This window comes from Salmo trutta, chromosome 7 (genome assembly GCF_901001165.1).
Source record: "Salmo trutta chromosome 7, fSalTru1.1, whole genome shotgun sequence".
NCBI lineage: Eukaryota > Metazoa > Chordata > Actinopteri > Salmoniformes > Salmonidae > Salmo > Salmo trutta.
The window spans coordinates 58,395,811-58,418,901 of record NC_042963.1 but is presented as its reverse complement, the minus strand read 5'-3'; the positions used below and the strand labels follow the sequence as shown (position 1 = coordinate 58,418,901).

Genomic DNA, 23,091 nt, shown 5'->3' with positions numbered 1-23,091 from the left:
TCAACTAGTCTAAAGAAGGCCAGTTTTATTGCTTCTTTAATCAGCACTACAGTTTTCAGCTGTGCTAACATAATTGCAAAAGGGCTTTCTAATGATCAAATAGCCTTTTAAAATTATAAACTTGGATTAGCTAACACAACGTGCCATTGGAACACAGGAGTGATGGTTGCTGATAATGGGCCTCTGTACGCCTATGTAGATATTCCATAAAAAATCTGCCGTTTCCAGCTACATCAGTCATTTACAACATTAACAATGTCTACACTGTATTTCTGATCAATTTGATGTTATTTTAAATTTACATTTTTTTTGCTTTCTTTCAAAAATAAGGACATTTCTAAGTGACCCCAAACTTTTTAACGGTAGTGTTCATACACACAGTTTTTCATATATAAAAAAGCAAATAGGAAATGTTTAAATAGTTGTTACTAAGGCTAAAGATTAAAAATAAAACGTTTCCAGAGTGTTAGCTATTGCACACCAGCCGCGTGGGGGTGAGGAGGGAGGGGTTGAGGAGGGAGGGAGGGGTTGAGGAGGGAGGGAGGGGGTAAGGAGGGTTGAGGACGGAGGGAGGGGGTAAGGAGGGTTGAGGACGGAGGGAGGGGGTAAGGAAGGTTGAGGACGGAGGGAGGGGGTAAGGAAGGTTGAGGATGGAGGGAGGGGGTAAGGAGGGTTGAGGAGGTGGGGGGGGGGGTGTATGGAGCAGCCCAGACAGGATCTTCAGGGCTTTCTGCGTCTAAAACACAAAAACAACATACAACAGTTACTCACTTTAGAATCATCTACCTAATGCGCTGAACATACCAAACACGCTGAACACACCAAACACGGGAACATCTCCCTAATGCGCTGAACACACCAAACACGGGAACATCTCCCTAATGCGCTGAACACACCAAACACGGGAACACACCAAACACGGGAACACACCAAACACGGGAACACACCAAACACGGGAACACACCAAACACGGGAACACACCAAACACGGGAACACACCAAACACGGGAACACACCAAACACGGGAACACACCAAACACAGGAACACACCAAACACGGGAACACACCAAACACGGGAACACACCAAACACAGGAACACACCAAACACGGGAACATCTCCTAATATTGAGTTGCACCTCCCCTCCACACTTTTCCCTTAGAACAGCCTCAATTTGTCGGAGCGTGGACTCTAAGGTTCCACTGGCCCATGTTGACTCCAATGCTTCCGGAGTGTACAAAACAGTTCCAACCCTTTCCCCCCTCAGAACAGCCTCAATTCGTCGTGACATGGACTCTACAAGGTGTCGAAAGTGTTCCACAGGGATGCTGGCCAATGTTGACTCCAATGCTTCCGGAGTGTACAAAACAGTTCCAACCCTTTCCCCCCTCAGAACAGCCTCAATTCGTCGTGACATGGACTCTACAAGGTGTCGAAAGTGTTCCACAGGGATGCTGGCCAATGTTGACTCCAATGCTTCCGGAGTGTACAAAACACTTCCAACCCTTTTCCCCCTCAGAACAGCCTCAATTCGTCGTGACATGGACTCTACAAGGTGTCGAAAGTGTTCCACAGGGATGCTGGCCCATGTTGACTCCAATGCTTCCCACAGTTGGTTCAAATTGGCTGGATGTCCTTTGTGTGGTGGACCATTCTTGATCCATAGGAAACTGTTGAGCATGTAAAACCCAGCAGCATTGCAGTTCTTGACACAAACCGGTGAGCCTGGCACCTACTACCAAACCCTGTTCAAAGGCACTGAAATATCTTGTCTTGCCCATTCACCCTCTGAATGACACACACACACAATCCATGTCTCAATTGTCTCAAGGCATAAAAATCCTTCTATAACCCGTCTCCTCCCCTTCATCTACACTGATTGAAGTGGATTTAACAGGTGACATCAATAAGGGATCATAGTTTTCACCTGGTCAGTCTGTCATGGAAAGAGCAGGTGTTCTTAATGTTTTGTACACTCTTGTGTATTAATTCAGAAACTTTTGAAACGTGTCCCCAGAAAGTTCACACATACGCATTTGTCGAATAAAACCTATGGAAGACATTATACTTACTTCTGATGTCCATGGTGCTGGTAGCCTGGACCCAGGTTCGACCCAGCCCTCATCTCCACAGCCATAGAACACTGGGACACAGAACACACACACAATGTGGAAGCTTCTAGAATGGTTAACTACAGCTAACTGGTCAAAAATGTTTTAACATCAAGTGTCTTAATAAATGGTGGGCGTTGAGCCACCACGAGCTAGAACAGCTTCAATGCACCTTGGCATAGATTCCTACAAGTGTCTGATTCTCTGTTGGAGGGATGAGACAACATTCTTCCACATCATTTGGTGTTTTGTTGATGGTGGTATAAAACTGTCTCAGGAGCCGCTCCAGAATCTCCAATAAAGTCCTCTATTGGGTTGAGATCTGGTGACAGACTGCCATGGTACATGGGTTTCAACCTTTTATATGCTCATTCAGCCATTCGGTGACCCCTCGTGCCCTGTGGATGGGGGAATTGTCATGCTATAGCCATTGGAGTCAAAATAATGGCCTCCCAACACGACCCTAAGCATGATGTGATGTTAATTGCTTAACTCAGGAAACACACCTGTGTGGAAGCACCTCCTTTCGATATACTTCGTATCCTTAATTGACTCAAGTGTTTCCATTGTTTTGGCAGTTACCTGTATTTTACTGTGTTCCCTACAGTGATGACAGCCTGGTACCAGATATGATTGTACGGTCTTGGTCATTGTCCTATGGTCATTCACAGGCCAACGCGTGACAATGACTATAGTGGTATGTAGCAGGTAGTGGTGTTAGCACACTTCCACACTCCATCCCCCAGGGGGCAGCAGAAACCTTGTCCAGTTGCTGAGCCTGGTTGATAAGCACATCAGGTGCTGCCAATTAAGAGGATCAGAGGTCAGTGTCCCAGCTGGTAAGCAGCGAGGCTGCTGGGTTGGTTTGGTGGCCGTGAGGCTTTTCCTTTGGTTTTAGAGTCTTTAGCTTGGGGATGCCTTTGGCATTTTCCCTTTTCGTACATGTGTCTCTTCGTCACCATCTTTACAAATAATAATTTGCTTGGACGACCAAGGTAGTGTTGCCGTCGCCCTGGGCCAAGGTAGTGTTGCCGTCGCCCTGGGCCAAGGTAGTGTTGCCGTCGCCCTGGGCCAAGGTAGTGTTGCCGTCGCCCTGGGCAAATGTATATTCGACACCTAGGCGCATACACCGATTTCTCACATAAATGCACACATTCATTCAGGTTCCAGACCAGTCAACAAGGCCTAGGACCCCTAGACATAATGATTCAGGTTCCAGACCAGTCAACAAGGCCTAGGACCCCTAGACATAATGAGTCAGGTTCCAGACCAGTCAACAAGGCCTAGGACCCCTAGACATAATGAGTCAGGTTCCAGACCAGTCAACAAGGCCTAGGACCCCTAGACATAATGATTCAGGTTCCAGACCAGTCAACAAGGCCTAGGACCCCTAGACATAATGATTCAGGTTCCAGACCAGTCAACAAGGCCTAGGACCCCTAGACATAATGATTCAGGTTCCAGACCAGTCAACAAGGCCTAGGACCCCTAGACATAATGATTCAGGTTCCAGACCAGTCAACAAGGCCTAGGACCCCTAGACATAATGATTCAGGTTCCAGACCAGTCAACAAGGCCTAGGACCCCTAGACATAATGATTCAGGTTCCAGACCAGTGAGTGCAGAAATAAAATGAGTAGGCTTGTTATAGGTTTCGTAACACTAGGAGTTGTACGACACAAACTGACCTGGCACCACCAGACAAAAACAGTACAATAGCCAGTGTAGGGAGTGAATCCTGTCTCTTACCCTGGTCTCCACATCTGTCCAGTCCCCCTCCATACGGTCGCCCCCCTGGGCAGTGTTGCCCTCTGATGATCTTCTCTTACGGCTGGAGGAACAGTGAGTGTTTGACATCAACATCAGAATCACTGATCTTCACCTTATCGTTCTAAGCTATGCATCACAAAACTAGCATTAAGTGATCCAAGATAAAATATATTTTTAGAAAATGTTTTCACATTTATAAAAATATATATAAAAAACTGAAATGACACATTTACATAAGTATTCAGACCCTTTACTCAGTACTTTGTTGAAGCACCTTTGGCAGCGATTACAGCCTCGAGTCTTCTTGGGTATGACGCTGCAAGCTTGGCACACCTGTATTTGGGGAGTTTCTCCCATTCTTCTCTGCAGATCCTCTCAAGCTCTGTCAGGTTGGATGGGGAGTGTCTGAATACTTATGTAAATGTAATTTCAGTTTTTTTATTTTGAATAAACCTGTTTTTGCTTTGTCATGTGGTATTGTGTGTAAATTGATGAGGGGAAAACAATTTAATTCATTTCAGAATAAGGCTGCAACCTAGCAAAATGTGGAAAAAGTGAAGGGGTGTGAATACACTATGTATGCCTGAACGTACAATGAACAAAAATATAAAATGCAACAATTTAAAAGATTTGACTGAGTTAGTTCATGTAAAGAAATCAGTTAAATTAAATTCATTAGGCCCTAATCTATGGATTTCACATGACTGGGAATTACAGATAAAACATCTGTTGATCACAGATAACCTTTAAAAGAAAGAAAAAGATTGAGCATGAGTAAACCAGTCAGTATCTGGTGTGACCTCCATGTGTCTCATGCAATCAACACATCTCCTTCACATAGAGTTGAAACCAGTCAGTATCTGGTGTGACCTCCATGTGTCTCATGCAATCAACACATCTCATTCACATAGAGTTGAAACCAGTCAGTATCTGGTGTGACCTCCATGTGTCTCATGCAATCAACACATCTCATTCACATAGAGTTGAAACCAGTCAGTATCTGGTGTGACCTCCATGTGCCTCATGCAATCAACACATCTCATTCACATAGAGTTGAAACCAGTCAGTATCTGGTGTGACCTCCATGTGTCTCATGCAATCAACACATCTCATTCACATAGAGTTGAAACCAGTCAGTATCTGGTGTGACCTCCATGTGTCTCATGCAATCAACACATCTCATTCACATAGAGTTGAAACCAGTCAGTATCTGGTGTGACCTCCATGTGTCTCATGCAATCAACACATCTCATTCACATAGAGTTGAAACCAGTCAGTATCTGGTGTGACCTCCATGTGTCTCATGCAATCAACACATCTCATTCACATAGAGTTGAAACCAGTCAGTATCTGGTGTGACCTCCATGTGTCTCATGCAATCAACACATCTCATTCACATAGAGTTGAAACCAGTCAGTATCTGGTGTGACCTCCATGTGTCTCATGCAATCAACACATCTCATTCACATAGAGTTGAAACCAGTCAGTATCTGGTGTGACCTCCATGTGTCTCATGCAATCAACACATCTCATTCACATAGAGTTGAAACCAGTCAGTATCTGGTGTGACCACCATGTGTCTCATGCAATCAACACATCTCATTCGCAGAGTTGATCAGGCTGTTGATTGTGGAATGTTGTCCCTCTCCTCTTCAATGGCTGTGAGAAGTAGCTGGATATTGGCGGGAACTGGAACACCCTGTCGTACACGTCGATCCAGAGCATCCCAAACATGCTCAACGGGTGACATGCCTGGAGAGTATATGCAGGCCATGGAAGAACTTTAATGCATGGCTTGCCGCTTGCCCACATGACTCCATACATGCTGTCTGCCATCTGCCCTGTACAGTTCAAACCGGGATTCATCCGTGAAGAGCAAGTCAAGACCCTGGTGAGGACGATGCACATACAGATGAGCTTCACTGAAACGGTTTGACAGTTTCTTTGGTTGTGCAAACCCACAGTTTCATCAGCTGTCTGGGTGGCTGGTCTCAGACCATCCCGCAGGTGAAAAATTCAGATGTGGAGGTCCTGGGTTGGCGTGGTTACACGTTGTCTGCGGTTGGACGTACTGACAAATTCTCTAAAATGACGTTGGAGGCGGCTTTTGGTAGAGACATTAACATAAAATTATCTGGCAACAGCTCTGGTGGACATTCCTGCAGTCAGCATGTCAATTGCACGCTCCCTCAAGACACGTGGTATTGTGTTGTGTGACAACTGCACATTTCAGAGTGGCCTTCTATTGTCCCCAGCACAAGGTGCACCTGTGTAATGATCATGCTGTTTAATCAGCTTCTTGATATGCCACACCTGTCAGGTGGATGGATTATTTTAGCATAGGATAAATGCTCACTAACAGGGATGGAAACACATTTTTGCACAAAATCTGAGAGAAATAAGCTTTTGTGCGTATGGAACATTTCTGGAGTATTTTAATTCAACTCTTGAAACATGGGATGTATGAATGTATGGATTAAGTTAGCAGTAAGTTAGCAGTAACAGTGGTACTAGTACAACTAGTAGCAGTCTAAGTTAGCAGTAGACAGGACACCTACGTTCTTCCAGTGGGGAGCTCCGGTCTGTCTATGTAGTCGTAAGTTAGCAGAAGCAGTAAGTTAGCAGCCATAAAATGGCAGTAGACAGGACACCTACCTTGATCCAGTAGGCAGCTCCTGTCTCAGAGTTTCTATATCAGTGAACTGGACTGCCTGTCCTCCCCCTCGTGTCTTGAACACTTCACCCTAAAAGTTCACAACACAGGCGTCAGAACACATTTACATTTTGTTAATTTAGCAGACTCTCTTATCCAGAGCGACTTAAAGTAGTGAGTGCATACATTTTTCATACTGGTCCCCCGTGGGAATCGAACCCACAACCAGACGTTTCAAGCGCCATGCTCTACCAACTGAGCCACACGGGAATACAGGCATGAGAACACAAGCATTAAAGATGGCGCTGTAGAGATGGATAGCTGGCACCTTTACGAGCTCCTGACCAATTCTGCATGTTAGTAGTAGCAGTATTAAGTTAGTAGTAAGTTAGTAGAAGCCATGGATTACAGGCAACATCCGCACTGAGCTAAAGGCTAGAGCTGCTGCTTTCAAGGAGCGGGACACTAATCTGGACACTTATAAGAAATCCTGTTACGACATCCAACAAGCCATCAAACAGTCAAAACATCACTGCAGGACTACAACCGAATCCTACTACGCCGTTTCTGATGCTCGTCAGATGTGTCAGGTTTTGCAAACCATCATGGATTACAAAGGGAAACAGCCACGAGCTGCCCAGTGACGCCAGCCTACCAGATGATCTAAATTCCTTCTATGCTCGCTTCGAGGCAAGCAACACTGTACCATGCATGAGAGCAGCAGCTGTTCCGGACGACTGATCTCGCTCACCGTAGAGGATATAAGACCTTTAAAAACAGGTTAACATTCTGTAAAGGGATGTATATGTTTGAATGTAATGATTAAATAATTCTACCCTGAGACTTAACTATTAGGGATATGGTCTATATAGCATGTAGAATGACTAACTAAAGGGTTAAGCCTAAGTCTAACGAGGTTGGACTAGGATAAGAGAAGAATGTGTGTGTGTGTTTAAGTAAACATCAAGAACTGTAAAACTGTGGTTGACCTGACCTAGCTTGAACTCTGAGGGTTTAAGATATGAGAGGGAGTCCCCCTCTTTGTTTCCCTAATCTAAGAGGAATGAAACTGTCGGCTGGGTAATGATCTATAGTGTTAAGAGATCTGGGCCTTAATGTTTGTGTGTATGTGTGTGCGTAAATACAGAGCCTGGTATATAATGATGTCTCTGTACAATGGACTTCAGAGCACCCTCGTGAATAAACATTTTTGACTATTGTAAGCTGGGACCCTGTCTGTGTTATTCAAACAGAATCTTACAAATTCAGGGTTGTAGACTGAGTATTTTAATTGAAGTTCAGTTTTTGAACATTGAGAACAAAATTCTCAGAACGATTCACAAGGCCGCTGGGCCAGACGGATTACCAGGACTCATACTCAGAGCATGCACTGACCAGCAGACAAGGGTCTAAACTGACATTGTCAACCTCCTCCTGTCTGAGTCTGTAATATCTACATGTTTCAAGCAGACCACCATAGTCCCTGTGCCCAAGAACGCCACGGTAACCTGTAAATTATTACCACCCCGTAACACTTACATCTGTAGCCCTGAAATTCTTTCAAAGGATGACATGGCTCACATCAAATCCATCATCCCAGACACCCTCGGCCCACTCCAATTCATATACCGCCCCAACAGATAACACCATCTCTATTACACGCCACACTGCCCTTTCCCACCTGGACAAAAGGAACAGCTACGTGACAATGCTGTTCATTGACTCCTCCTCAGTGTTCAACACCATAGTGCCCTCAAAGTTCATCACTAAGCTAAGGATCCTGGGACTAAACACCTCCCTCTGCAACTGGATCCTGGACTTCCTGACGGGCAACACATCCGCCACGCTGATCCTCAACACGGGGGCCCCTCAGGGGTGTGTGCTCAGTCCCCTTCTGTACTCCCTGTTCACCCACAACTACGTGGCCGTGCACGACACCAACACCATCATTAAGTTTGCTGGCCTGATCGACGACGAGACAGCCTATAGGAAGGTCGTCAGACACCTGGCAGTGTGATGCCAGGACAACGACCTTATCCTCAATGTGAGCAAGACCAAGGAGCTGATCGTGGACTACAGGAAAAGGAGGGCCGAACACACCCCCATCCACATCGAACGTGGCTATAGTGGAGCGGGTCGAGAGCTTCAAGTTCACTGCCCATATCACTTAGGAATTATCATGGTACACGCACCAAGAAAAAAATTTGGCATGGGCCCTCAGATCCTCAAAAAGTTATACACCTGCACCATTGAGAGGATCTTGACTGGCTGCATCACCGCTTGGTATGGCAACTGCTTGGCATCCAACCGCAAGGCGCCATATACCTCTATTCCGGGCGTTGTCAGAGGATGGCCCTAAAAATTGCCATAAACTCCAGCCACCCTAGTCATAGACGGTTCTCTCTGCTACCGCACGGCAAGCAGTACCGATGCACCAAGTCTGGAACCAACAGAACTCTGAACAGCTTCTACCACCAAGCCATAAGACTGATGAATGGTTAGTCCGGGTATCTGTTGTTGAACTATTTGCATTGACCATGAAGGCCATCGTAACAACATTTTGACTCATCACATATGCTGCTGTTACTGTTTTATCTTGTTGCCTAGTCACTTTATCCCTACCTATATGTACATATCTACCTCATTTACTTCATACCCCAGCACATCGACTCAGTACTGGTACTCCCTGTATATATACACATGCTATTACCTCGTACCCCAGCACATCGACTCAGTACTGGTACTCCCTGTATATATACACATGCTATTACTTCGTACCCCAGCACATCGACTCAGTACTGGTACTCCCTGTATATATACACACATGCTATTACCTCGTACCCCAGCACATCCACTCAGTACTGGTACTCCCTGTATATATACACACACACATGCTATTACCTCGTACCCCAGCACATCGACTCAGTACTGGTACTCCCTGTATATATACACACATGCTATTACCTCGTACCCCAGCACATCCACTCAGTACTGGTACTCCCTGTATATATACACACACACACACACATGCTATTACCTCGTACCCCAGCACATCCACTCAGTACTGGTACTCCCTGTATATATACACACACATGCTATTACCTCGTACCCCAGCACATCCACTCAGTACTGGTACTCCCTGTATATATACACACACATGCTATTACCTCGTACCCCAGCACATCCACTCAGTACTGGTACTCCCTGTATATATACACATGCTATTACCTCGTACCCCAGCACATCCACTCAGTACTGGTACTCCCTGTATATATACACACATGCTATTACCTCGTACCCCAGCACATCCACTCAGTACTGGTACTCCCTGTATATATACACACACATGCTATTACCTCGTACCCCAGCACATCCACTCAGTACTGGTACTCCCTGTATATATACACACATGCTATTACCTCGTACCCCAGCACATCCACTCAGTACTGGTACTCCCTGTATATATACACACATGCTATTACCTCGTACCCCAGCACATCCACTCAGTACTGGTACTCCCTGTATATATACACACATGCTATTACCTCGTACCCCAGCACATCCACTCAGTACTGGTACTCCCTGTATATAGCCTAGTAATTGTTACTTATTGTTTATTTATTCTACTATTTCTCCGGCAGTCAGCATTTCACTGTTAGTTTACACCTGTTGTTTACCGAGCATGTGACAAATAACATTTGATTTGAATTGATTAGGCCACAGGCGTTAATTATCCATTCCACAGAACCTCAAAAAGTCTTCCCTTGATTACCTGTGTCCTCTCGATCTTATTCTCAGACGTCGAAGGTCCCTACCCTCAGACCTTCTCTTCCAATAAATTTTAACAAGGAGGCGCAGACAGGACATGAGCAATCATGGGCTAGGTGACCGTAAAACGTAAATTAAACAGTCTCAAATAGTATTTTAATAGCAAGTGTCATAACTCTCCTGCTCTACAGCGTCCTCTCTCTCCCACAGAGGTGGAGCGACCACTTTATGGCCGTCGTAAAATACTCTGTAGTATCGAGATTAGAATGTGAATGTGGAACAGAGAGACATTTGGACATCAAAAGGTTGAATAATTGCACTGTATTTCTGTATTCCAAACAGTTGGAGTGGTCCGTGGACACCTAAGGAACAGTCATGTCGAGTTTGTTTCATTTGGTGACCTCATGAAGGACAGGAAACACACATTACTGTGTCTTTGTTTGTATACACTTCTCAATGATGGGGTTTGCATCGTAATGTGGGATAAAATAAATGATTATCTTTCCAAAAGTCTGATGTTCGTCTTCTAAATGAGAATTGCTTTTCATAATAACTTAGGATCAGTCAGTGGCCACGCCCCCGTGAGCCTAAGACATTACATGGTGTCATGGAACACCCCCTTTTCTACTAAAAGTATAAAACACACTTTCGACAAAATGTACATTAGACCAGAAAACATGAAAGCTGTCACTACATGTTGAAATGGTTGGCAACTCTACCAAAGGACAAGATCAGAGAACGTGGAGATCGCTCCCACGTTAAAATGGCTAAGAAATCTACAAACTAAAGAACAATTATTCAGACTGCAGCTGTTTAAATACTTCAGTCTGGTAAACGCAACCAGTCGAATGACCAAATAGTACTCTGACGTATCCATTATAACAACCTACATCGCCGAAAGACTGATCTCTGGTGGACAAAACAGAGACTTTCTGTCGACAATCTATCCAGCAGACGGACCGGTGATCTTAGAGAGCAACAACAAAGGCATACACTCGTAAATATGTATATTGCCATTTCTTTTCGAATGAGCGGTTGTTCAAAGTACAAGCATTTCCATGAGTGTAGTGTATGTACGGGGGTCCACTCTGAGATTCCCGCTCTTGAGCTGGCCCCACCCCTTTCCTTTGTCTACCAAGCCGTCATATCGGCTTAGCCCACTAGGGACTTTTCAGTGTATCATGTCAGTAACCAATCATTAACTATTGTGTGTGTGTGTGTGTGTGTGTGTGTGTGTGTGTGTTTGTTTATGTAATTGATTAAGATAGTTAGTAAATAAATAATTAAGCCAATTTGTATATTGCTGATTCATGATCTGTGTTAGGGTTCGTGCAGATATCCAAGGGTTTGCGACATTCAGAATATGACTGATGCGGTAATAATACATTAATAAGTGACTGTAATCGATAAGATATGAAAATAGAGTTAATTTGGGAAATATAGACTATAAACATTTTCCCGTGGTGCCCCAACTTCCTAGTCAATTAAAGTTACATGATTAGTTTAATCGCGTAAGGAATAATTACACAGAATTGATTTGATAATATAACAGTCTTCACAATTAATGACAGCAAACACTACGACACCAGGCATCGGCACACATTTCAGCAAATAAACACTGTCAAATAAATGGCAGGTCTAAATGAACTGATTTCAAGGTTACGATGGACAACTCTGATATTCCCATGGTCATTAAAACATTCTGTCATCGTTGCCAGCCACGGTGCCACCTAAAAGAAAATTACATCAAATTCAAGCTAGCAGTGATCAAATTGGCAGAAAATAATTTGTGTGAGGCAACAGCCAGGCAATCTGGGATCAATCCAAAACGAGTGAGAGAACGGCCAAGTCAAAAAGTGGAAAATCAGAAGAGGGCGAGACTGCAAGGTGGGGTGGGGGGGGTTTAGTAAGGAAATAGAAACCTGTCTCTAATAAGCGCTGGTTGTGTTCAGTGATTAAAGCAAATAAACGGCCAGGCTATTAATTGAAATTTGACAGTAAATAAATTCAAATAACTTTCTGCAAGTCTGGCTGCTACATACCTTAATGAGTTTGGTCTGTATCTCTCCATCAGAGGCCAGGTCTTGGTGAGTGAGCATGTATTTGTCACACTTGGCTAGGGCCTTTTCGCTGGGGGCCGAGACCTTAATGGCGTTGGATCCCAGGATGGGCTGCATCACCGTGTCCAGCTCTACGTTAGACGACGGCTTGTGGTCCACCCACCTCTCTCCGCCCGCAGAGTTGGAGCGCCTGTGGACCACACGCACCGGGGGACCCGTCTGGTCGTCGACGGAAACAAAGCAGAGGGGAAAGTCAGAGCCTGAGAATCATGGGTTGCTAACAATAAAAAACATTCCATTGCTGGAGTTAGTGACAGTAATAGAACATCAACTCTACAGGAAGTACAATCTAGCCAACCAAACAAAACAACTCAATCTGATTCAATCAGGGATCAGTCACATGCTTCATAAAGTCAGCATGGTGGTAGAAAAAGACTGAAACATGGTTTGGTAGTGGACATGTTGTTCTACATTGTCATTTGATGTTTTAGGAGGAACAACAAATCCTGTTACATTAGAATATAATTTTATTTCAGTCTAAAGTGTAAACAAGAACATTGTACCAGTTATATAGAGGGAGCGTTCATAAAAACATTACCAACACACCTAAAGGTCAGCTGATGAGCTGGTTACAGTAATCTACTTTAACTGCAGCTCTGCTACCTACCAGATGACCTTACCACCTTAGTCTTGAGACTCACTGACCATGTAAGCTCCTTCCTGTTCCTCTAGGTCTAGATCACAGGTCTGGTCAGGAACCTCTCTCTCTTCCTCTCTTTCTCTGGCCCTCTCCCAACACCTGCCTCTCCTCCTGCTAAGGCTGCTGGGTAGACCCTGGGTCTGAGCTTGGGTTCTATTCTTAAGGGCCCGGTACTGGGCCGGGTTAGCAATAGCATGTCTGTCCTGAGGGACTCTCTGCTCCCACTCTGAGATGCAGGAGGTCACAGAGAGGGAACTGGTGCCGGTGCTAGCGCTCTGAGGAGGGGAGGTGGGGTGTGAGCCTGACCCTGGCCACTGCCTGACCTGCTGGGGATGGGAAGGGGCGTACACTGGGTCTAGGGCCTGGCTGGACCTGGAGTGGACGGGCTGCAGGGCAGAGTACAGAGTATGGTGGTGGGGCAGATAGACAAGTCAACCCGCTAGTTGGGATACATAGCATCCATCCATACCATACATCCATTCCATCCAATTCAATTCATTACATACCATACCATCCCATCCATGGCTGGCTACACACACTAACAAACATACAATTACATAAATGTTACATTCAATCAAAGTCTGACAAAGTATGGGATAGAACAGTGGATTTCCACAAAAAGTCAGGGTCAGTAAATTCAAGACATTAAGTCCACATTGTAACGCGTAAAATAACAAGCAGATGTTTTCACTTCCTGATTAACAGGCCTGCCAGTCAGATGTTTTATCACTTCCTGATTAACAGGCCTGCCAGTCAGATGTTTTATCACTTCCTGATTAACAGGCCTGCCAGTCAGATGTTTTATCACTTCCTGATTAACAGGCCTGCCAGTCAGATGTTTTCACTTCCTGATTAACAGGCCTGCCAGTCAGATGTTATCACATCCTGATTAACAGGCCTGCCAGTCAGCAGATGTTATCACTTCCTGATTAACAGGCCTGCCAGTCAGCAGATGTTATCACTTCCTGATTAACAGGCCTGCCAGTCAGAGACTGGTCAACCTGTTAGCAGTAAAGGGGAAACAGTTTGTTTTGGAAAGGGGATTCATTTTGCTTCCTTTGATTAGGAAAGGAAAACACATTAGTAGGGTATATTAGCTGGATGAGTCAGTGCTCTAGAAGGGCACGTCGTGGTAACGTACGGGAATGGGCGACGGCGAGGCCGATCTCTTGGCGGGGACGCGGTCCCTCTCCCGGGAGGGGCGCTGGGGCTTGTCGGGGGCAGGGCGCTGGTCTGAGGGGGTCTTGCTCTCCGTCACGATGGCCTTCAGCTGCTTCAGCTTCTCGTCTTTCACCCACAGCTTGTTCTGCATCTCCAGCTGCTTGGCGCACACGCGACGCTCCTGGAAACACAAACCAGAACCAGCCAGGGTTAACAACTACTGCAGACGGTTGTTGGTGTATCAGTTAACACAACTACTGCAGACGGTTGTTGGTGTATCAGTTAACACAACTACTGCAGACGATTGTTGGTGTATCAGTTAACACAACTACTGCAGACGGTTGTTGGTGTATCAGTTAACACAACTACTGCAGACGGTTGTTGGTGTATCAGTTAACACAACTACTGCAGACGGTTGTTGGTGTATCAGTTAACACAACTACTGCAGACGGTTGTTGGTGTATCAGTTAACACAACTACTGCAGACGGTTGTTGGTGTATCAGTTAACACAACTACTGCAGAAGATTGTTGGTGTATCAGTTAACACAACTACTGCAGAAGATTGTTGGTGTATCAGTTAACACAACTACTGCAGACGGTTGTTGGTGTATCAGTTAACACAACTACTGCAGAAGATTGTTGGTGTATCAGTTAACACAACTACTGCAGAAGATTGTTGGTGTATCAGTTAACACAACTACTGCAGACGGTTGTTGGTGTATCAGTTAACACAACTACTGCAGAAGATTGTTGGTGTATCAGTTAACACAACTACTGCAGACGGTTGTTGGTGTATCAGTTAACACAACTACTGCAGAAGATTGTTGGTGTATCAGTTAACACAACTACTGCAGAAGATTGTTGGTGTATCAGTTAACACAACTACTGCAGACGGTTGTTGGTGTATCAGTTAACACAACTACTGCAGAAGATTGTTGGTGTATCAGTTAACACAACTACTGCAGAAGATTGTTGGTGTATCAGTTAACACAACTACTGCAGAAGATTGTTGGTGTATCAGTTAACACAACTACTGCAGAAGATTGTTGGTGTATCAGTTAACACAACTACTGCAGACGGTTGTTGGTGTATCAGTTAACACAACTACTGCAGAAGATTGTTGGTGTATCAGTTAACACAACTACTGCAGAAGATTGTTGGTGTATCAGTTAACACAACTACTGCAGAAGATTGTTGGTGTATCAGTTAACACGTGCCCTGAGTTGTTGGTTTTTAATGCGAGAGCTTAATGGAGTTAGTTAACCAATAGGAAAACAGATGTATAGATGAAGCACCCTGATGTAGTCTGCTCTACGTTACTTGTGCTCTTCAAAGTGTTTGCCACCAGTTGTGTTAGCCAGCTGCTCTGACCAACTAGAGTGAAGTCTAACACAGCATTCAAGTTTGTTTCTTTTTAATTCATTGGAGCCACCCTGCTTCATGTTTTAGAAAACTCACGTCGCGGTTAGCCTTCGTGCTGGGACTGTATTTCCAGAGCCGAGTGCACACCATCTGTGCATGTACACGCTAGCTATGCCTGAAGATGGTAGCCAGTTACTCTACAAAAGCCATGAAATGTGACAACTCTAAATTATGTTTGTTTTAGTGTAAAAGAAGGACTCTCGCCGCCTTCCTTTGTGAAAAATGTAAAAGACATTTGTGACTTAAAAAGGGTGGGATGATTTGGCCTCACTTGGACAACAAGGAGCTTCAGGAACGACCGGCCTTACTGAAGGATGCTACCCAATAGCAGGAGGCATTTGAGAGCGCCACCCTGAACGACCAGGCCAAGCACCAATCAGACGGGGTTCCTCAGCTACAGTGGCAGGGGAGTGAGTGCTCAGGATCCATTCTGACCAATTCTCCCCGCTAAAACAAAATCAAAATGGGGCTTTCACACACCTCACAGGCTGCCTGCGCAACCCCTCATCCGGCGGAGCACCGTTAAGAGGAAAGCGCCCACGGTTACTCGCAGCGGTAACTCACGATTACATCAGACCCGGCTCTGCGGCTGTTTAACCGCTTCCAGCCCCCCCACATCTCCATCTCCTTTGACAACTTCCACCATCATCGTGAGAAGCTCAATGGTGAGGGAATTACATATACCGTTGGAAGTATGTGGGCCCACTAAAGTCCACTGTCACCCCGGTGCCCGGGTTAGGAACATGTGATAGGGTTGAGAGAAGCTTTAGCCTGGGGCCTGAATGAGGAGCAGCCAATGTGATAGGTTGAGAGAAGCTTCAGCCTGGGGCCTGAATGAGGAGCAGCCAATGTGATAAGGTTGAGAGAAGCTTCAGCCTGGGGCCTGATTTGTATTCAGTTAGCACAGTATGTATTCATTAATCTGATCTCATTTTAGAAGTAGTGAAGTCCTCTACGCTGACAGTATGTACAGCTGAAGTCAGAAGTTTACATACACCTTAGCCAAATGAGATATTTAGTCCAAAATTGTGCAACCCTACATCACATCTCAGCTACAGGCCCTAAACAATCTCAGACTTGGCCTATTGAATATTAGATCTCAGTCCTAAAGCTGCACTTCTAAATGAACGTATTACTGACAGTATATCTAACACACAGTGCAATCGGAAAGGAAATCAGACCCCTTCCCTTTTTCCTCAATTAGTTAGGTTACAGCTTTATTCTAAAATGTATTAAATAATTCCCCCCATCAATCTACACTCACTAACCCATAATGACTAAGGCAAAACAGGTTTAGAAATGTTTGCAAATGCATATTATAGATAGATATGTAAATAAGTTACTTTTGTGTATATAAGTATTCAGACCCTTCAGTCACTGGCCGGCTATCCTCCGGTACTGCTGCCCTACGTAGACGGTCATGGAACACTGGTCACAACCGTCTACAGACTAAGCCCCGTCTACGCTGGGGGAGGGGTCTCCATATATAAGCCAATCCTGCGTTTTCTTGGCTGTGTGCTTAGGTTCCTGTTATCCTGTTGAAAGGTGAACCTTCGCCCCAGTCTAAGGACCTGAGCAAGTTTTCATTAAGGATCTGTACTTTGGTCCGTTCATCTTTCCCTCAAATCCTGACTAGTCTCGCAGCCGCTGAAAAACATCCCCACAGCATGATGCCGCCACCACCATGCTTCACCTTAGGGGTGGCGCCAGGTTTCCTCCAGATGTGACGCTTGGCATTCAAGCCAAAGAGTTCAATCTTGGTTTCATCAGACCAGAGAATCTTGTTTCTCATGGTCAGAGTCCTTTAGGTGCCTTTTGGCAAACTCAAAGAGGGCTGTCATTTACCTTTAACTGAGGAGTGGTTTCCGTCTGACCACTACCATAAAGGCCAGATTGGTGGAGTGCTGCAGAGATGGTTGTCCTTATGGAAGGTTCTCCCATCTCCACAAAGGAACTTTGGATCTTGGTCACCTCCCTGACCAAGATCTTCTCCCCCGATTGCTCAGTCTGGACGGGCGTCCAGCTATAGGAAGAGTCTTGGTGGTTCCAAACTTCTTCCATTTAAGAATGATTGAGGCCACTGTTCTTGGGGACCTTCAATGCTGCATAAATGGTTTTGGTAACTTTCCTCAGATCTGTGCCTAGACACAATCCTGTCTCGGAGCTCTATGGACAATTCCTTCAACCTCATGGCTTTGGTTTTTGTTCTGACATGTACTTTCAACTGTGGGACCAGTTGAGTGCCTTTCCAAATCATTACCACAGGTGGACTCCAATGAAATTGTAGAAACATCAAGGATGATCAATGGAAACAGGATGCACCTGAGCTCAATTTCAAATCTCATAGCAAAGGGTCTGAATACTTATTTACCGTAATTTCCGGACTATTAAGCGCACCTGAATATAAGCCGCACCCACTGAAATGTAAAAGAAAATATTATTTTGAACATAAATAAGCCGCACATGTCTATAAGCCGCAGGTGCCTACCGGTACATTGAAACAAATGAACTTTACACAGGCTTTAACGAAACACGGCTTGTAACAAAAATAATAGGCTTTAACGAAACACGGCTTGTAACAAAAAATAAAACATTTGCAGTAAGCTTTAGTTGTCTTTTTGCACTGAGTCAATTCCTCACGCTGCTGTTTCCAACGTCTTATCATCGACTCATTAAGACCAAGCTCCCGTGCAGCAGCTCGATTTCCTTTTCCAACAGCCAGATCAATCGCCTTCAACTTGAAAGCTGCATCATATGCATTTCTCCGTGTCTTTGCCATGATGAGGGTGACAAAATGACTACCGTAATCAGAATGATGGGAAGTTTGAGAGCGCTCGATTTAATCTAAAGAGTAAACAAAAAAGTTTTGGACCTTAACCCGTTCGGCAATTTAATTGGTCTAATGAAAGCTTCATGCCGCCAAAAAACTGAGCACGTCACAGAATGTGTTTTTTTGGGAAAAAAAAAATTTTAAGCGAGAAAAATCCATATATTAGCCGCGTCATTGTTTAAACCGCGAGGTTCAAAGCCTGGGAAAAAAGTTGCGGCTTATAGTCCGGAATTTACGGTACATAAGGTATGTTTTAAAAATTGTTTTAATTCAGTTCTGTCCACACATTTTCTATAGGATTGAGGTCAGGGCTTTGTGATGGCCACTCCAGTACCTTTACTTTGTTGTCCTTGAGCCATTTTGCCACAACTTTGGAAGTGTGCTTGGGGTCATTGTCCATTTGAAATACCCATTTGCGACCAAGCTTTAACTTCCTGACTGATGTCTTGAGATGTTGTTTCAATATATCCACATTTTCCTCCCTCATGATGCCATCTATTTTGTGAAGTGCACCAATCCCTCCTGCAGCAAAGCACCCCCACAACATGATGCTTCACGGTTGGGATGGTGTTCTTCGGCTTGCAAGACTCCCCCTTTTCCCTCCAAACATAACGATGGTCATTATGGCCAAACAGTTCTACTTTCGTTTCATCAGACCAGAGGACATTTCTCCAAAAAGTACAATCTTTGTCCCCATGTGCAGTTGCAAACTGTAGTCTGGCTTTATGGCGGTTTTGGAGCAGTGGTTTCTTCCTTGCTGAGCAGCCTTTCAGGTTATGTCGATATAGGACTCGTTTTCCTGTGGATATAAGTACTTTTCTACCCGTTTCCTCCAGAATCTTCACAAGGTCCTTTGCTGTTCTGGAATTGATTTGCACTTTTTGCACCAAAGTACGTTCATCTCCAGGAGACAGAACGCGTCTCCTTCCTGAGCGGTATGACGGCTGCGTGGTCCCATGGTGTTTATACTTGCGTACTATTGATTGATAAGGAAAATGTTTTATTTAATCCATTTTAGAATAAGGCTGTAACGTAACAAAATGTGGGAAAAGTCAAGGGTCTGAATACTTTCCGAATGCCCTGGATGCAGATTTGCCGATTTAAAACTTGAGCTTTATATGAACAAAACTAAAACCATTGTTTTTAAAGTCTGGTAAGAATTTTCCAGATGAACTGCATGTTCAGTCATTAGATGGTTCGCCAACGGAACGTGTTCCTGCAGATAAATACGGACGCATTTGGATTGATGTTTATAAAACATATAGATGAGCTGAGGCATTTGGATTGATATGGATTTGATGTTTATAAAACATATAGATGAGCTGGTTAAGAAACTAAGATTTGAAGTTGTCTATTTCTACAGAAACAGATGGTGCCTTTCTCTAAGCAGTAGGAAGCAGATTATTCAGTCAACCTTTTTTCCCCCTCTTCTAGTCTACTCACACACTCCTTCTCCCACTTGTGCTTGGTGTCCTGGACCATGCCCTGCATGCGTTGCTCCATGCGTCTCTTCTCCGTCTGCTCTCTCTGCAGACGCTGCTCTCTGCTCTCCAGCTCCTGCTGCAACGTACGCTTGTCATCCTCATAGATGTTGGTGGTCTTCTGCAGGATCTCAATCTGACGGAGAGAGACAGAGAGAGAGAGAGAGAGAGAGAGAGGTTAAGTGACAGTACATGGCACTACAGACCAGGAAATACCTGACCGGTACACTAGGGCTGACCCCATTTAGTCGACTGGTCGACTGTTTGGTCGACAAAGATTTTAACTGCATTGTGTGACTTGTTTGCGTTTGAGTGTGTCTATCAATTCTCCATTACATATAATCACCAGCAGCACATTTTCTGTTAACTATCATTTACCATGTTTATTTGGTTATGGTCATTTCTGTTAATGCATTCAATATATTATTATTATTATTATTATTATTATTATTATTATTATTATTATTATTCCAGCCTTACACAAAACCCAAACCGGCTGCGCGCGTGCACCATCATGCATACATTTATTTTGTCCCGCCACACCAAACGGGATCACAACACGCAGGTTAAAATAGCAAAACAAACTCTGAACCAATTACATTAATTTGGGGACAGGTCGAAAAGCATTAAACATGTAGGGCAATTTAGCTAGTTAGCTTGCACTTGCTAGCTAATTTGTCCCATTTAACTAGCTTGCTGTTGCTAGCTAATTTGTCCTGGGATATAAACATTGAGTTGTTATTTTACCTGAAATGCACAAGGTCCTCTACTCCGACAATTAATCCACACACAAAACAGCCAACCGAATCATTTCTAGTCATCTCTCTTCCTTCCAGGCTTTTTCATCTTTGAACTTATATGGTGATCGGCATCTACACTTTCATAGTATTACCACGACAACCGGCAACACAGTTCGTCTTTCAAATACCCACGTGGGTATAACCAATGAGGAGATGGCACGTGGGTACCTGCTTCTATAAACCAATGAGGAGATGGGAGAGGCAGGACTTGCAGCGTGATCTGCGTCAGAAATAGGAATGACTTCTATTTTAGCCCTTGGCAATGCAGACGCTCACAAGCAGTGTGGGTGTAGTAATTCAATAACAGATTCCTACATTTATTTTGCGATGCTAGCGCACGCGACGTGTCCAGTCAGCATGTTACTGTTCTCATTGTCAGAGTGGACATGTTGTTTGCAGAGTGGACAAAACCTAAGCTACACTTGTGAGAAACAAGTTTGTTTACTTCATTCCATTTACAAGTTGTCAATTTAGTCATGGTCTTTGGAGAGCTCTTGTCAATGTTGAGTAAGGATGTGCACCCGATTAGGCACAGAAGCTAGCCTACAGGCTACCCGATTAGGCACAGAAGCTAGCCTACAGGCTACCCGATTAGGCACAGAAGCTAGCCTACAGGCTACCTGAACTGCATGCAAATGTGGGCATATCAATGTGCCCATTTGGGGATCTGATAGTACTTCTGATTGGCTTAACCCTCCGCCACCATCTCAAAGTAATGTTTTCTTCACCTCAAAACAGCAAGTAAACAAAGTCTGTTTTTACATCTACTGAAAATGACAATAGTTCTTCAATCCCTCTTCCTTTCAATAACCACTCAATGTGAAAGGGAAACCATGTCATGCTCTGATCCAGGGGAAACTTCATGAAATGGGCCTGCCTACCTCATCCCATCTCCATGAAATGGGCCTGCCTACCTCATCCCATCTCCATGAAATGGGCCTGCCTACCTCATCCCATCTCCATGAAATGGGCCTGCCTACCTCATCCCATCTCCATGAAATGGGCCTGCCTACCTCATCCCATCTCCATGAAATGGGCCTGCCTACCTCATCCCATCTCCATGAAATGGGCCTGCCTACCTCATCCCATCTCCATGAAATGGGCCTGCCTACCTCATCCCATCTCCATGAAATGGGCCTGCCTACCTCATCCCATCTCATGAAAATGGGCCTGCCTACCTCATTACATCTCATGAAAATGGGCCTGCCTACCTCATTACATCTTAGTCCTTGCACAAATAGCCTTTCAGCTGTGTGTCCCGAGCTGCAGTGGTGGGGGAAACTCAGTCTGTCATGGCAAAAGTGCCCCAGGCTCTGCCTGTCACCTACCTGACTGGTACACTCAATGTGGCCTTCTGTCACGTACCTGACTGGTACACTCAATATGGCCGCCTGTCACCTACCTGACTGGTACACTCAATATGGCCGCCTGTCACCTACCTGACTGGTACACTCAATATGGCCGCCTGTCACCTACCTGACTGGTACACTCAATATGGCCGTCTGTCACGTACCTGACTGGTACACTCAATATGACCGTCTGTCACCTACCTGACTGGTACACTCAATATGACCGTCTGTCACCTACCTGACTTGAGCTTGTTCTCTTTGTCATACCTTGTAGTGAATGGTGAAGGCCAGCAGTATATTCAGTACTATTTCATTGTGTTTACCTTGTAGTGAATGGTGAAGGCCAGCAGTATATTCAGTACTATTTCATTGTGTTTACCTTGTAGTGAATGGTGAAGGCCAGCAGTATATTAGGTACCATTTCATTGTGTTTACCTTGTAGTGAATGGTGAAGGCCAGCAGTATATTAGGTACCATTTCATTGTGTTTACCTTGTACTCCAGCATCTTGGACTTCTTCTCCAGACGGTCTATCTCAGTCTTCTGGCTATGGAGGGTCTTGTCCTTCTCCCCCAGTTGACCTCTCTGGTCCTGGATGAAGTTCTCCTTGGAGACCAGGCTACTGTCCAGCTCCTGGAGCATGGACTTCAACATGTCAGCTGGATGGGGAAGGGGAGGAAAGGGGAGGGGAGGGGAGGAAAGGGAAGGGGAGGAAAGGGGAGGAAAGGGGAGGAAAGGGGAGGAAAGGGGAGGAAAGGGGAGGGGAGGAAAGGGGAGGGGAGGAAAGAGGAGGAGAGGGAAGGAAAGGGGAGGGGAGGAAAGGGGAGGAAAGGAAAGGGGAGGAAAGGGGAGGAAAGGGAAGGAAAGGGGAGGGGAGGAAAGGGGAGGAAAGGGGAGGAAAGGGGAGGGGAGGAAAGGGGAGGGGAGGAAAGGGGAGGGGAGGAAAGGGGAGGAAAGGGGAGGAAAGGGGAGGAAAGGGGAGGGGAGGA

At 45.0% G+C, this 23,091-nt stretch overlaps 1 protein-coding gene across 4 annotated transcripts in view; it reads right to left on the bottom strand.

The window, feature by feature from the left end:
* Window positions 1-297: 297 nt before the first annotated feature.
* kif23 (kinesin family member 23) overlaps window positions 298-23,091 on the bottom strand; it is a 47,768-nt gene continuing 24,974 nt past the window's right edge. For 2 of the 4 annotated variants that reach the window (XM_029759533.1, XM_029759534.1), the window contains 9 exons: window positions 22,595-22,761; window positions 19,917-20,090; window positions 14,201-14,401; window positions 13,065-13,445; window positions 12,342-12,578; window positions 6,534-6,622; window positions 3,858-3,939; window positions 2,070-2,140; window positions 298-736 (listed from right to left, as the gene is read on the bottom strand). In XM_029759533.1, the coding sequence (XP_029615393.1) occupies window positions 721-736; window positions 2,070-2,140; window positions 3,858-3,939; window positions 6,534-6,622; window positions 12,342-12,578; window positions 13,065-13,445; window positions 14,201-14,401; window positions 19,917-20,090; window positions 22,595-22,761 (1,418 nt within the window). In that variant the 3' untranslated portion in view covers window positions 298-720. The remainder of the gene's footprint in view (window positions 737-2,069; window positions 2,141-3,857; window positions 3,940-6,533; window positions 6,623-12,341; window positions 12,579-13,064; window positions 13,446-14,200; window positions 14,402-19,916; window positions 20,091-22,594; window positions 22,762-23,091) is intronic. The other 2 variants (XM_029759535.1, XM_029759536.1) reach the window with 1 other exon arrangement.